General features: G+C 40.6%; 1 protein-coding gene across 3 annotated transcripts in view; it reads left to right on the forward strand.

Annotated features, from left to right (window-relative positions):
- sned1 (sushi, nidogen and EGF-like domains 1) overlaps window positions 1–13,529 on the forward strand; it is a 154,330-nt gene extending 140,801 nt beyond the window's left edge. For all 3 annotated transcript variants that reach the window (XM_063046137.1, XM_063046138.1, XM_063046139.1), the window contains 5 exons: window positions 1,365–1,481; window positions 1,802–1,889; window positions 3,993–4,069; window positions 5,059–5,094; window positions 8,301–13,529. In XM_063046137.1, the coding sequence (XP_062902207.1) occupies window positions 1,365–1,481; window positions 1,802–1,889; window positions 3,993–4,069; window positions 5,059–5,084 (308 nt within the window). In that variant the 3' untranslated portion in view covers window positions 5,085–5,094; window positions 8,301–13,529. The remainder of the gene's footprint in view (window positions 1–1,364; window positions 1,482–1,801; window positions 1,890–3,992; window positions 4,070–5,058; window positions 5,095–8,300) is intronic.
- Window positions 13,530–15,492: the final 1,963 nt, after the last annotated feature.

Raw genomic sequence — 15,492 nt, forward strand, 5'->3', positions numbered from 1 at the left:
TCAAACTTTGAAGCAAACTGTATGCCTTTAAACCCAATACATTTTTCAAAATTGGCAGGCCCTTCTGATTGGTTATTTCATTTTCTTCAAAATACTATTCCAATAGCTCAGTATACATGACCCATTTACCTGTAGTGTAATCATGCTTGTCAATCTTCCTGATGTAGCCAGCCATCTCTGATTTTTTTTTAACGATTACTAACATCGTTTATGAACCCTGAATTCTTCCATTTACTGCCTTTTTTTAAAAACTTGATCGTATCTTCCCTTTCGAAGAACACATGCTGCTTTGTTTTACCATTCCTCACTGCATTTTTTTGTTCGTTCGAACTCCCTGCTGCACTTACGCAGGTCGGTAGCCATCTCTGGCTCATTCTAAATATACCTCGTCACCTATGCTGTGTTTTGGAACTTCAAAACATTATGAAGATAGGGGAGTCTGAAAATACGGCTGTAATTCTGTCTTTAAGCTAGGTGCACGCATATCACATAATAATGTGTGACATACGCAATTCACATATTTATACATATAACCCATAAATAATTATTTAAATGAACAAGAATACTTAATCAAGCAATATATATATAAATAGACAAGATTACTCAAATATTACTTAAATATTCAATGCACAATACAATTTCAAATTCCTCTTGAAGGGGAAGATAACCAGGCTGATATTTGCTAGCTATGTGTTAGACAACTTTGTGTGTGTTCAATTCATCATATTGACCCATGTCAGACTAGACTCAATGCGCAGAGATGTGAAGGCCTGATCACCAATGATTGGTTGTAAAGATTTCTGAGAACTTTCACAAAGGTCAATAGAATTTTCTAAGAACCTTTGGATAAGAACATAGAGGATTGGAAGGAATTCAGTGAGTTTGCATTTACTACATCATGAATGTCTGAAACATTTAGGAAGAGAAAGCACATAGATGAAGGAGGGCTGGTATCTGGCAGAGGGACAGCTTTTGTCAGGATGAGGTCGGGGCTTGTATCTGGGTGGGATAGGCTGTGTGAAGGTGAGGGTGGGGGGAAGGCTGGTATCGGGAAATGGGATAGGAAGCGTGAGGGTGGGGTCTGGTATCTGGATGCGACAGTCTATGAGTGGGTTAGTGTGGTATCTGGGAGTGAGTGGGCTGTGTGGGGGGTGAGCGTGGGTCTGGTATCTGGAAATGGGACATTCTGTGCATGTGAGAGTGGATCTGGTAGTGGGATAGGCAGTGTGGAGTTGATACCTAAGAATGGATGGACTATGCATGGGAGACAGGGGATTTGTTACCTAGGAGTAGGATATGAAGTGTTAGCATAGAATTGGCAGTCTCTGTTTTTTCACCTAGAGCTATGACTTCTCTATTTACAGATGAACTTGAGGAATGTTCCTCCAACCCCTGTAAAAATGGAGGTACCTGCGTGAAGGGAATAAACTCGTATATGTGCGACTGTGAAAAGGGATTCAAGGGGAAAAACTGTGAATTGTGTAAGAAAAGGCTAAAATCCATTCAATTCTATGTGTACTTTGTCTGAGGATAAGATCTAACTGGTACCAACTGGAAACTTGCGAGCACATGTTTTGTAACAGGTAGACTCGTAACTGAGAGCTCGATTTCTAAAAGCTGGGATTAATCTTTGGCTGTCATGGACCTTCGGTAATGTGAAGTCCTTCAGGTTTTTATGATAATAATGTATTCAGGGTAATGTGAAAAGTGGGATGGACCTTTGGGTCTGGGGTGAGTGTAAACTGAAATAGAATGCTTTTAATACTGTGATATGTTGGTAAATCTTTGATTTTCCTTTCAGTGTGCAAGAAACTGCCACACCCTTGCACACGCCTATACTCTGAAACAAAATCTATTCCAGTGTGGGAGGACAGTGTTTTCCAATTTACGTAAGTTTCAGCTTACTTAAGGTTATCGTTTTGTGGATCCATGTGTTTATGGATTAAAGCTACAATGGAAGGTTTGAATAATCCTGAGGCTCATTTAAGAAATTGAATGCTTAATGCAAATAGTGTCAGTAAATTTTTTACTGTCCACGCTCATATTTCTGTCTGGTGACAGAGTGCAGAATTGCAAAGGCCTCAATGCACATACAGAAAGTTCTTCTCAGGGTTATACAGCATGAAATCAGGCCCCTCGGGGGTTGTCTCTGACGACCGCAATGTCTGAGTTGGTCCCGTATGCCTGCTAACCTTTCTTATCCATGCATCTGCCATTTCTATCAATGTACTGAATAATTTAGATATGGTATTGAAGGTTTTTCTAATCAAAACAAACTAGATGGAAGGGAAATCAGAGGATGAAAGCAAAAGGATGTGGAAAGACTGATGGAGAGGCATTGTTGTAGCTTAATGGAACTTTGGAAAGACTGATGGAGAGGCATTGGTGCAGCTTGATTGAACTTTTGTGAGGATATACTGTATGCAATAGGCCAGATAAGAGTGGAACAGTGGAAGTTGTATTGTTACAGTTTTTCAGAAGTTATTTGATGAAGTAAGAGGTTACTGTACAAAATAAGGATTAGAAGTAACATATTAGCAAAACTGAATATTGAGTTTAAGGATAAAACTCAGAGTTTAGGAATAAATGGGGCATTTTTAGACTGACAGTCTTACCAGTGGGGTACCACCAGGAACAATACTGGACCCTCAGATCTTCAACACTTAAATTAATCATTTAAATAGGATGGAACAATTCCATTATAAGGAGAGACCAGCTAGACTGGGTTTGTTTTCCTTGGAGCAGAGGACCTGTAGAGAGGTGGGTTGGGCGATGTGTGGGGGGACCTGCAAGATTGTGAAGAATATATAGGGTGGGCAGCGAGAACTTCTCCCCATAGCAAAGATGTCCAAAACAAGAATGCATAGTTTTAGATGGGATGTAAAGAGGATGAAGGATTTTTTTTAACCCAGAGGCTGGTTGCAATTCGAAATGCACCACTTAAGAATATGATGAGGTTAAGTAGTTTCACAACATTTAAGAAACAATTGACAAATAATCGACTCTCCAAAGTATAAAATGCTGTGGGCCAAATGCTGGTAAGATGGAATCAATACTTCATGGTTGGCATGGACAAACGGGCCAGTTTCTGTGCTTGGTAGCTCTATGAAGAGAAAAATGTGGTGTATCTAAGTTTCTAAGAACTGGATAGAGCAGTGAGCCTTGAGGAGTTCAGAACTAATCAGCAAAGGATATGTTCTAGGTAAGTGACTGAGAAAGAAGGTGGAAGATGGGAAGTATAAATGTGGTAAGTCTTTTGATATGTAATTTGTGGGGAGAATGAAAGAAGCCAAAATGTTCTAAATCATCTGGGAGATGGGACTACTTTACTGCAAAATAACTGAAGCATAAAAGCAGGGAACTGTGGCCAAGGTAGTATTGACCTTGGTGGAAACTTATTTGTGATGGAGTCAGAAGGGTGTAGATTCACTGGACTGATTTCAGTGTTGAGATCTTTCTATGATAAAGGACTGAGACAGACTAACCCAAACTTACTGGAGTTTAGAAGTGTAAGAGTCATTACACTTCTCCTTCTGCTAGATAAGGGACTAGTCAATTAGAAATGAAATGAGGAGAAATTTACTTATGTAGAAGTTTTAAGTTTTCAGAGGGCTATGAATGTTCCTTCACTGAGTTGATTCAGGGCTAAGATTGATAAATATTTCATCTCTAAGGGAACCTGATTGGTTGACTTGAAATATATTCTTATTATTCAATAATGGTGCAAACTAAGGGTAAGCACAAGATATGGCAAATGCTGGAATTTGAAGCAGGGAAGAATTGCTAGAGGAACTCAACAGGTTAGGCAACATCTGTGGAATAAAGAGATGGTTGACTATTTGTGTTGAGACCCTGCATCAGGATCCCAAGGAGATTATGCAATTTATTTCTACTGTTGCGTGTGTTCTTTTGGATCACAGTTGAGGTTTTTGATTGTCATACAATCTCCATGGGAGCTTCAGAAGTTCTAACATTTCACTTCTGTTTTTAAGGTATAGGAGAATTTATAAAGTTCACCAGGATACCTGCTACAAAGAAGTTTGTGAGCCTCTAATACACAGAACACCCAGTGAGTATTCACACTCACAGCACAGCAGCTCACATATTGGAAAGGGAGGAGTTAAATTGCCCATGCATTCAGTTCAGTGGAAGCTACTTGGTATTGAATAATGAATAGCTTTAAGAACTGTACCTGTTGTATGTTGTAGTTACAAGATAAGAGGCTGTTAATGCAAAACAGAGGCACAAAGAAAATGCAGAGAAAGCAATGAATCTCTGGCATTCTCCACCCGAGTTTTGTAAAGGCCAGATCATCTCATGTATTTGAGGTAGATGTACAATATATTTGAAACATCAAGAAATTGAGGGTTATGGAGAACTGGCACAGAAGAGGAGTTGAGCCTGGGGAAGATCAGCCACAATGATATTGAATGGGAGGGCTTACTCTTCTCTTATTTTGTTGTGTTGGGTATTTGTTAGTGAGGGAATATGAGGTTTAGTCTTTCTGCACAATCAGATTTGCATGTCGAGGCATGGCATGGTGAATCTCACCATGTCTTGATCAGTACAATAAAATCTTCTGAAAAACTCATGATCGATTGTGATTTCTGCTTGGTTAGGTTTTGCCTATGTGGCAGAGAAGCTGATTGTACAGAAAAGACACATATTAAGACTACACAAATGCAAAGCAAAACATTTACTTCTGCTTGGATTTTTATTCAGAAACCTGGTAAGACAGAGCCAAAATCACAGTCATGTGACAAATCGGACTTGAAACAAAGTTCTTTTACAGACTCAGATAAGGATATCAAGCTAACCTAATCCCGGACCAATTAACCTAGCCAGTATATCTTTGGACTGTGGGAGGAAATTGGAGCACCTGAGGGAAACACACGTATTCTACGTGAAGGATGAATAGAGGCTCCCCATAGAACGGTGCCAGAATTCAACCCTGAAGCACAGAATGCCCCAAGCTGTAATAACTTCACGCTAACCACTATGCTGCACCACCCATTATCTGTCTAGTTGTTACTAAAGTAACATTTTACTCTTCTCCAGGAAACAGAAGGTTATTCAGACATTAACTAATTACTGGTAAGTATGCCCTTTGGAATTCATCTTCCCTTTGATGTGTTTATATTTGTGCATCAGAGTGTGAGTATGATGGACATGCGTGTTCTATCAGATGTAGTGCACTTATGTACATCACCTTTGAGTGTGTGTTGCATCACTTATAATGCACACTCGTTTTATACTCTGCATTATAAAGCCACATGTATTTTGTTGTAAAAAAATTAAAAGATTAAAAAAATTATCATAAGTTACAAAAAACAAATGAGATATTGTATGTAAGTTTAACGTCGGTCTACTTTCATGTGTATAATTTTATATCAATATATACATGTTATTTTGTGTATATGTATAATTTTCCAATATGATCTGAATAATTATAAAACTGGACAATCTAATATATGTAAGATCACTCTTTCCTCTATCTGTGCTACTGTCTGAAAAATCTCACCCAGAATTTTTTGGCCATTTGTTCCTTTCATATTGTCAGTACCTCCAGTCAAACTCTTGTCTTTTTGTGTGTTTCTCCCTAGCTGTCAGTCTGTGGTTTTGTATTGCCATGTGCTCCTGTCCCCGCTCCTGCTCTACTCCAGCCCCTGTATTACTGAGAACTCTGTCTCTCATCTGTCTCTCATTATTACCCGTACTGCTGCCACCCGTGTCTCATTGTGCTCCACCTATCATCTGCCTCTGTTTATTGCTCAGTGTATTTCAGTCCTGTGTTTTCAGCTGTTTGTTGCCAGATTGTACCAGTGAATTTTCCTGAGCTTTTCCAGCATTTGTATCTGTACTCTGTCCATCTGAATATCAACTCTGCCTGTTTCCTGCCTCTGGCTTTTGGATTTCTTTGGATGCTTTGATCTCTGCCTAAACTTTGACACTGATTCGGTTGGCACCTCGGGATTTGTTACTCGATTAGTATCACTGTGTGCACAGTACTGGGTCTGTGATTGGATCCCTGCTCCAGTGTCCTGTCACATAGTTTGTTAAGTCTAGGAAACAAGTTATCATTAGGTCTTGATTGTAATCTGGACAATTCAATAAACAGTGCAAAAAGAGAGAGATAAAGAAGCAGTGAGGAGGTAATGATGGTTTCAACGTCCATTCAGCAATTGGATGTCAGAGGGGAAGAAGCTGTTCCTGAATCACTGAGTGTGTGCTTTCGGGCTCCTGTACCTCCTTCCTGATGATGGCAATGAGAAGAGGGCATGTCCTGGGTGATGGGGGTCCTTAATGATGGATGCCACCTTTTTAAGGCATCGCTCCTTGAAGATGTCCTGGATGCCGCAAAGGCTAGCACCCATGGTAGAGCTGCCTGAGATTACAACTTTCTGCAGCTTATTTCGATCTTGTGCTGTGGTCCCCCATACTAGATGATGCAGCCAGTAAGACCTATCTGGCTCCTGCATGCCTTCTCGACATGACACCATCTGAAATTCTGCAACAATAGTTGGCAAACTTATGGATGGCATTTGAGCTGTGCTTCACAGTCATGAGTGTAGAGAGAATACAGAAGTAGGCTAAACACACATCCCTAAACTGTGCTGGCATTGATTATTAGAGAGGTGGAGATGTTATATACGAACCGCATAGGCAGTGGTTTCTGATGAGGAAGTTGAGGATCCAGTTGCAGAAGGAGGTACAGAGGCCCAGGTTTTGGAGCTTCACTCAAGAAATATGTCCAAACGATTACGAGCATGAGTGACATCTACACACTTGACACAAATCCTGCATCATCTGCACGTTAAGTGCCCTGTGCAACACTCCCTTCAAAATGTTTCCAGCTAGCTGGTCCATCTTGTCCTGGGAACAGCCTTGTGAGACAACGGTGCTTTTATTGTATGTTGCTGGAATGTGATCCCTTTGTGATAAATCCTTTATTTCCTTTGAACTAACCCTTCCCATTGCTTAACAATCTCATCACTTTCCCACCCCACCCTCAGCTATCACCACCACAACCACCCTGACGGGCCCAAGCATTGACCCTGTCCTGTCAATTACCTGCCTCTCTAATGTCCCCGATTTGGAAGTCCTGATGTCTGCCCCGCCACACACAATGCCATTGCAATTCTTTGATAACCATGCACTTCGGTCCTGACCTTACCAGGCCTCCAGTGGCACTCCTGTTTCTTCCACACCTTCCACCACCAGGACCCCTGGGACTTTCCCTCAGTCCTCAGTGTGTGGGATATTGCAATAAGAGCAGTTGCCATGGAACTGTGTGCCAGCAGGATTTCCACCACTGCCACATTGCCTTTCATCCTGCTCCACAGTTTCAGCACCACTTTCCCTTCAGATATACAACCAACACCCCTCAATCATTTGAGGTTATTTTGATTTCTTCATCGATGTTTGGATACTTATTACTTGTTATAGTGTCATATCATCATGGAATCAAATGGCAAGGAAACGAAATCCATGGCAACCATCAACTAGTCATATTCCCCACATTCCATCAATTCCAGCCATGTTCTACCATTTTACCAGAGTCAGTTTGCAGTGAGCAATGAACTTGCCAATATGTTTGACACGTAGGAAAAACCTAGCACACTGGGAAATAGGAGAATATGCAAACTTTACACCGACAGCACTGGAAGTTAGGTTTAAATTTGTGTTGCTTTAATGCAACAGCTCTGCTACTTGTACTACTGTGTCACCCTGTTGAGTGTAAGTAATCCCCTTTGTGTCTATGTTGTATCCACAAAAAACACTCTTTTCTGCCATGGAGTGCTTTGAAGACTCTCAAATGATTCTCTCATACAACCTTGGGTAAAACACAATATAGCACATATACACTGAAAGTTGTTTCCTTTCTTGCCTCTAACCTCTGACCTTTCTCTTCTCATCAGTGTCCTTCATATATTTTCTGTATCAATTTTGTGGTGTACTTTCCCCTTTTTGCTATAGTTGTAGGTACTCTTAACCTACATTGGATTTAAACACAAAACTAGTCATATTGTCTGTAATTCATACTAATTCTTTCTCATTATCCTCCACACTCTTTTCATTCACCCCTGATCTTGTGGAGATGTAACTCATAATTCACAAAGTGTTCATTATCAATTCACTCTACTTTTCCTTTTCTAAACTTTTCATTCATAGTGCATTGGTCTGGTGATCCTTGCATCTAATGCTATTGCTTCTCCTTGAAAGATGTTAGGGAGATAGGGAGATTCTTGAAGTGAGAGTCATTGCCGTCATTCACAGTGAGATATTTTTTCTCATTTTAGGATCTACTAGCTGATGTGTGGAAGGAGAACACAAGTCCGAAGACATCGGAAGGATGGTGCTAGTTAATCCACCACAAGTTAACGCATTGTAAAGACGGGGCCACCCATTGGAGAGTCAGCCAAGATGTCTTAGTGTTGCTTTGTTCATTTTGAGGGAGTCAAAGTCCAAAAAGCTAGGACAGTTGAAATCTGATCAACACATAATTTACTGAAGAAGAATGCGTGTGTGGAAGGAAGGGAGGCGAGAGCAGACGCACACAACTCTTACATGTCCTTCTGTTCAAGCAGAGAGGGGTGAATGATTGAGTGAATTAATGCTTGTAGTACAAGGGTGCCCATGAGTATGAATGTGCCTGTGTATAAACAACTGTCTGTCTGCAGTGTATAAATTCTTCAAGCTGGGAAACAAGATTGCCGGGAATTTGAATTGCATTGTCCTGATGATAGCATTGTGCAGACTTCAATCAGATAAATGTGGCTCCAACATATTGTGTAGAGTACAGAGTCCCCTAGACTGCCTGAAAGCGTGCTTAAACCCTGCCTCTCATGCTATACCATTGTGGCTTTTCCATTTGTGTTACGCTTGTGCTAGTTAGTAATTAAAATATTACAACATTTCTTTGGCATGCACTTATCACTTATTTACTGACATCAGGGTTGAGAGTGCCTATACTGACATCATCAAAGATTCACAGGATCTGGTAAAGCCAACTCTTAGACCCTTCTCCCTTAGAAGGTACTACTAAGGGGAAACCTGTGTACCGTGGTCCTATGCCTGACAGCACAACATGTATCAAAGTTGTGTTTTATTCTATTGGATAAAGACTTCACTGTTGAGCCTTAGCTGTTAACATCATAGGAACTGTCCACTTGGTCCTCTGTAGTTCTATTATCTCTGTCAAGACCATGCAGAAGTAACTCACTGCATACCTGTCTCTTCACGTAACCCCTTATTATTGCTCGTTCCTTTTTCAGACTCTCCCTAGGTCAATATATTCCATACTCTGAAATGTTTTCTGCATAAAAAAGTTTCATGACTTCCCTCCTCCTTCAATGAAGTTGATCTCTTGATAGGGACTCCACACTCAAACAATGTGTTTCCACACTCGCTGCCAGACCCATTCAGTACATTGAAAGCTTCAATCAAACCTCATCTGAAAGAGTTAGCTTGTTCCTGTTCATATGAGCTGGGTTAGAACAATTGAAAGTTTCTAATCTGTCCAGTACCACATGAAAAGGGGAGGCCTTCTTGGAGTAAGAGCTGCAGTGTTGACATTTTTAATGGCAGTTCACCCTTGCCAGCACGTATGATCAATCCTTGAAATGTGACACATTATTACAGCAAACATATCATCAGGCTTTCTATCATTGGAATTTCTTTATTTACTTAATAGATTCTAGAGATATTAATTCTCATTAGATTGCGGAGGTGATTGGGTAAATGTGTGCAGTCTTCTTTCAGTTGGAAATAGTGAAATTATCTCTTTGCTATTGATTCCTCCATTAAAGATAACAGAGCAGATCTCTGAGTTTAACAGCATGAAACATTATGATCAAATATTTCTCCAAATTTCACTGGACCATTGCTTCCTGGGCCATTGGAGTCCAGTGTGATTTGAAGCAAACAGGTTATTTTGTAGAAATGAGGGAAAAGATTTTCAACTTGGTGTCCAATTTTTATAGGAACTACAAATTCCATTCCTGTTAGTTTCAAATAATTTTGACTTTATAGTATTTTGATATTGATGAACTCTGTAGCAAGATGGTATGTGTGCTTTTACCTCCAATCTTTTCTCATTTTCACCTTCCTTTCCTTCCACCAACACATCCAACATGCATACCTAGTATTCATTAAAGCACTGTGTCACAGTTTTGAATCATTTCATTTAAACATAACGATAATAAAATCAATTGGCGCATCTATATTTGGATCTGCTCGGCTCCATAAGATGAATTTTGCCAATATTAATCTAATGAAAAGTGAGCTGGATTTCTTTAAATAGGAATTCCACAATTGTCAGCTTACTTCCAAATCTGTTAGAGGAATGGTTGTTGTGAGACTGGCGTAAATTGAATCTGCTTGAAATTAAATGAGACTCCTCCAAAAATAATTTTTGGTCAGAAATTTCTGGAAAATGCTGGAGCGGCCACAGAAAATACATTTCTGCCAATCATGAAAAATCAGTAAATTCAGGGTGAAATAAGGAATTGACCCAGAAAGGAGCTGAGGCCTGGGCCAGATCAGCCATGGCTATAGCGAATGGTGGGGCAGGTTTGAGTGGCCTGGTGACCTATTCCTGCTCCTTGTGTCCTTGTGTGCCAGCTAACTTGAATGGATACATCACCACTTGTTGTCTTGACTTTGCAAGAGCATTTGACACAGGGCTGCTTGCTCTAAGCATTTACCAGACGGAATGGGAAGGTGCAAAGAACGAGAAGAAGATTCAGTGGTTTTGCAATGTGACTTGTGAAGCAGTGTTGCTGAAACAGATCCAATCAGATGCACAGACAGGTGGCTATAATGCAAGCTCAAAATAACTGCTGGACACGCTAACAATGGGAAGGGAGTTAGGACTGCACAAAGAATCAATTCAGACAATTTTCACAAGGCACTCTTGAAAAACTTGCCTCATGGATTTGTAAGAACCTGATAGAAGTTCCTTCTTGTATCTATCAAGCCATACAGCATGTAAATCATTCCTTCAGCCCATTGACTCTATGGCAACCATCAACCAGTCATTTTACATTAATCCTACCCTAACCTACTTTATCACAAACAAGAGAAAATCTGCAGATGCTCAAAATCCAAGCACTAGCCCCCTTTATTCTATCTACATTCCCACCAAGTCATCGAAAACTTTGCCACATACCTACATTATATGGAGAATTTACACTGGTCAATTAACACACAAACCTTCGCAGCTTTGAAATGTGGGAGGAAATTCGAGCACCTGTAACAAACTCACATGGTCACAGAGAAAACGTGCAAACTCCAAACAGAGAGCACAAGAATTCAGGACCAAGCGCAGCTCCCTGAAGTCTACCAGCTGTACGACTGAGCTGCTGTATCTTTGAAGAAACTATTGCAATGTACAACCACTTCATTGGAAGCTGCTGCAAACCCTTAACCGAGGAACAAAGAAGGACCAGGTTCCATTGCTTCCATGGAAACACACACTGTGTCTGGCTACAGAAGTGAAGTGAAGTAATATCACCGTCTACCGTACATGAAGGTGACCCATCACAATTCAATTACTACCATTAAACAAACTATCGTCAGTATATGTAGACCAACATGGGTGTCAGTTGCTCTTCCTGTCACTGTCATTTTGCAGTGTTTTAGGTATTAGGTCTTCAGTCTTCTTTCTCAGGGCATCACATACGCAGCAAGCCCAGAGATACAGTGATCAAGACTTTGTCAGCAGCCTGCTCAGAAAGCAGAGTATCCCCGCTTCTAATCAGTTAAACCTTGTACTGATATGAAGCAGGAGCAGCCAATATCCTTGACTCTTCAACTGAACCTCGGAGTTGCTGGATTGAAGAATAGGTTTGACTAATTTCCTTAGACATGCGCACAAGCTGTAGTTTGTTATTCTTTGTTACTCTCTGAGGAAAGATTTTAGGCTGATATATTCATAAATAGCACGTGATTATACTTTTCCTGGTTTGAAGAAGTATTTCTCTGTGTGTATGTGACAAGAGGAAGATGGAGGAAGTAAACATTAGTTACCTACAAATCATAAGTGCACAATGTCAGGATTCGGCAGAAGTATGTGCCATTCACTGCAAGCTATGTAGAACTGGTAGTCTGGATGGTCAATTCTGCATCATCCTGCATTGACTTATTATTTGATGTTTCTCCCCACCGTTCAGTGAGCTCTCGTCTCATCATTTGTTTTGTGTGCATCCAGAAAGTGTCCGTCAACTTTTCAACAATTAGAATCTCCACAGATTATTCTTCACAAACACGTGAAGGTCTGCAGATGCTGGAAGTCGAAAGTGATACAGACAAAATGCTGGAGGAACTCAGCAGGCAAGGCAGCATCTATGGAAATGAGTAGACAGTGAACGTTTCAGGCTAAGACCCTTCACCAGGTCCTGACAAGAGGAAGATGGAGGAATTAAACATTACTTACCTACAAACCATAAGGGCACAATGTCAGGATTTCACATACGTATGTGCCATTCACTGCAAGCTATGTAGTACTGGTAGTCTGGATGGTCAGTCTTTTCCTGGCCTGCTGAGTTCCTCCAGTATTTTGTCTGTGTTGCTACAGATTATTTTTATCTTGTCTTCATTTCAAGATCTGGATTTAAATATTTGGCAAAATTAATTACAGCTGAATTTTCTCTCCTCCCCTTCCCCTAGTTTGAGACTTTAGCGTGTGTATTTATCATCATTGACAGGCCATATCCAGCAAGGTCTGGGAGGTGTATGGACATGAGTGCAGGGTTTAATGCTGCATTTTTGGTGTGAATGTCAGTTAAAATGCTGAAGTTGACTACAAAGCTAGGGTTATTTTATCTCCACATGAAACATTTAGAAAACATGAGTAAGCTAATTTTGTTACATGATTTACTTTGTGAGCAGTGTAATCCATTGCTTGTGTCAACAAAATCTATCTGAGCTTGTTTTGGGTAATGTTGGCACTATCTTAGCACTCTTCCCAGTTTTGCAGTGTCTAGACTATCTAACGGTCAGCCCCATTAACGTCCATACCATGAGTTGTATAAACAGATCCTAACAGGCTGGTCTCTAGATTGGTCCTGGATGACAAGGAACCTCCAACAGTTCAATATTGGATCCACCATCTATTGTCCTGCCTATCCCCAGGTTCCAAGTAGTTCATCACTGTAGCCCATGTACTAACATTCTCCCAGGAATCCAAACCAATCTTGTCTGGAGATCTTGGACTATGGGTTGGACCCATACTGTACAAGCACATTTATTCTCTTAGTTGTAAATTATTTCTAGGCTCTGTTTACAATTTTAAGTGGCCTGATTACATACTCCTGGTGAAACTTGTCTTTCCCTTTGGAAATCAGTTCCATCACTCAGTCCTCACCCTCTTGTCATTATGTGGAGAAAATGCATCATTATTTTTTGTTGCTACCATTTCTTTTTTTTTAATCTGTGAAGTGCCTTTCTTTGTTCAATATTAAATATTGTGGTTGTTGCATTGTAGTTCAGCTGTACTGAATAGTTTAACTGAAAATAAAGCCATTGTGTGATTAACCAAATAGGAATGTAATGCTTTTTTTAGTTTTTATTAATTTTACATTACTGGAGGAATTATGTTTAACTAATTTATGCTAATCCAAGGGAATGGAACTTATACATTAATTACAGTGTTACAGCTCTGGTTAAACACAAAGTAAATCTTCTTCCACTCTGCTGTATCAGACTCTCATTGGTCAGGGGTAGAACAGAGACACAAGAGACTGCAGATACCGATGAAGAGGCAAACTGCAGATTCAATCTAGATCATCATGTACCATTTTCCTCCATAGATACTGCCTCGCACGCTGAGTTCTTCCAGTGTTTTGTGTGTTGCTTCAGGTACTGAACAGGATCATAGAGCATAGAACATTTGAGCACAATACAGACCCTTTGGCCCACAATGTTGCGTTGACCTTTAAACCTACCCTAAGATCAATCTAATCCTTCCCTCACACATAGACCACTATTTTTTCTATCATCCATATGTATATCTAAGAATCTCTGAAATGTCCCTAATGTATCTGCCTCTATCACCAACTCTGGCAGTGTGTTCCATGCACCACACTCCCTATGTAAAAATACTTACTTCTGACATCCACCCCCATACTTCCCTTCAATCACCTTAAAATTGTGCCCTCTTGTAGTAGCCATTTCCACCCTGGGAAAAAGTCATTGGCTCTCAGCTTGATCAATGCCTCATATTGTATTATAGACCACTATCCAGTCACCTCTCATCATCCTTCTCTCCAAAGTGAAAAGCCCTAGGTTGCTAAGCCTATCTCCTGAAGACATGCTTTTCCAATCCAGTTAGCATCCTGGTACATCTCCTCGGCACCCTCTCTAAAACTTCCATATCCTTCCTATAATGAGGCAACGGGAACTAAACACCAAGTATTCCAAGTCTGGTCTTACTAGGGTTTTAGAGAGCTGCAACATTACCTCACAGCTCCTGAACTCAATCACCCACACAGAGGCCAACATACAAAAGCCTTGTTAACCACCCTACCAACTTGCGCGACAACTTTGAGTGATCTATGGCTGTGGACACCAATGTCTTTCTGTTCCTCCACACTGCAAAGAATCTTGCCTTTTAACCTTGTACTCTACCTTAAAGTTTGACCTTCCAAAGTGTAACACTTAACTCTTTTCCTGATTGAATTGAATTTGCCACTTCTCAGCCCAATTCAGCATCCTGTCTATATCCCATTGTAACCTACAACAACATTCTACACTATTCACAACATTGCTAACCTTCATGTCATCTACAAATTTACTAACCCATCCCTCCACTTCCTCGTCCGTGTCAGCTGTAAAAGTCATAAAGAGCAGGGGTCCCAGAAGAGATCCCTGCAGAACAGCACCACTCACCAACCTAAAGACAGAATGCACTCTGTAGCACCCTCGACTTTTGTGAGCTAGCCAGTTCCAAATCTATGCTCCCAAGTTTCCATGGATACCATGCCTCATGACTGACTGGATGAGCCTTCAGTTGGGAACCTTATCAAAAGCCTTACTAAAATTCATGTACACCACATCCACCACTCGACCTTCATCAATATGTTTTGTCACTTCCTCAAATAATTCATTCAGGCTCCTGAGACATGATCTGCCCCTCACAAGGCCATGTTGACCATTCCTAATAAGGCTATGTTTCTCCAAGTGCTGTGTAATGCCCTACTGTTATGCTGTAGATATTTAATTTTAACAGCTTCTGCAAAAGCAATGTGTCCTGCTAGTAGAATGTTTGGTTTCAGCTAAAGATAAGAGGCCATGATGTTCAACTTAGGAATGTTGTGTCAGCCAAACAGGATGGTGAAATTGAGAGAAGGTTCTGGAAAGAGCTGAGAAGAGTGGGATTTGTGATGGACAGTGTGGTTCATGGATCTTTTTAGCGGGAGCTGCGGAGAGGATAGAAGAGAAGCTGGCTGAGAATGCTTTGGGAAGGAGCATTCCTGTTGCACAAAATGCTTT

Source organism: Mobula hypostoma, chromosome 4, assembly GCF_963921235.1.
Source record: "Mobula hypostoma chromosome 4, sMobHyp1.1, whole genome shotgun sequence".
NCBI classification, from domain to species: domain Eukaryota; kingdom Metazoa; phylum Chordata; class Chondrichthyes; order Myliobatiformes; family Myliobatidae; genus Mobula; species Mobula hypostoma.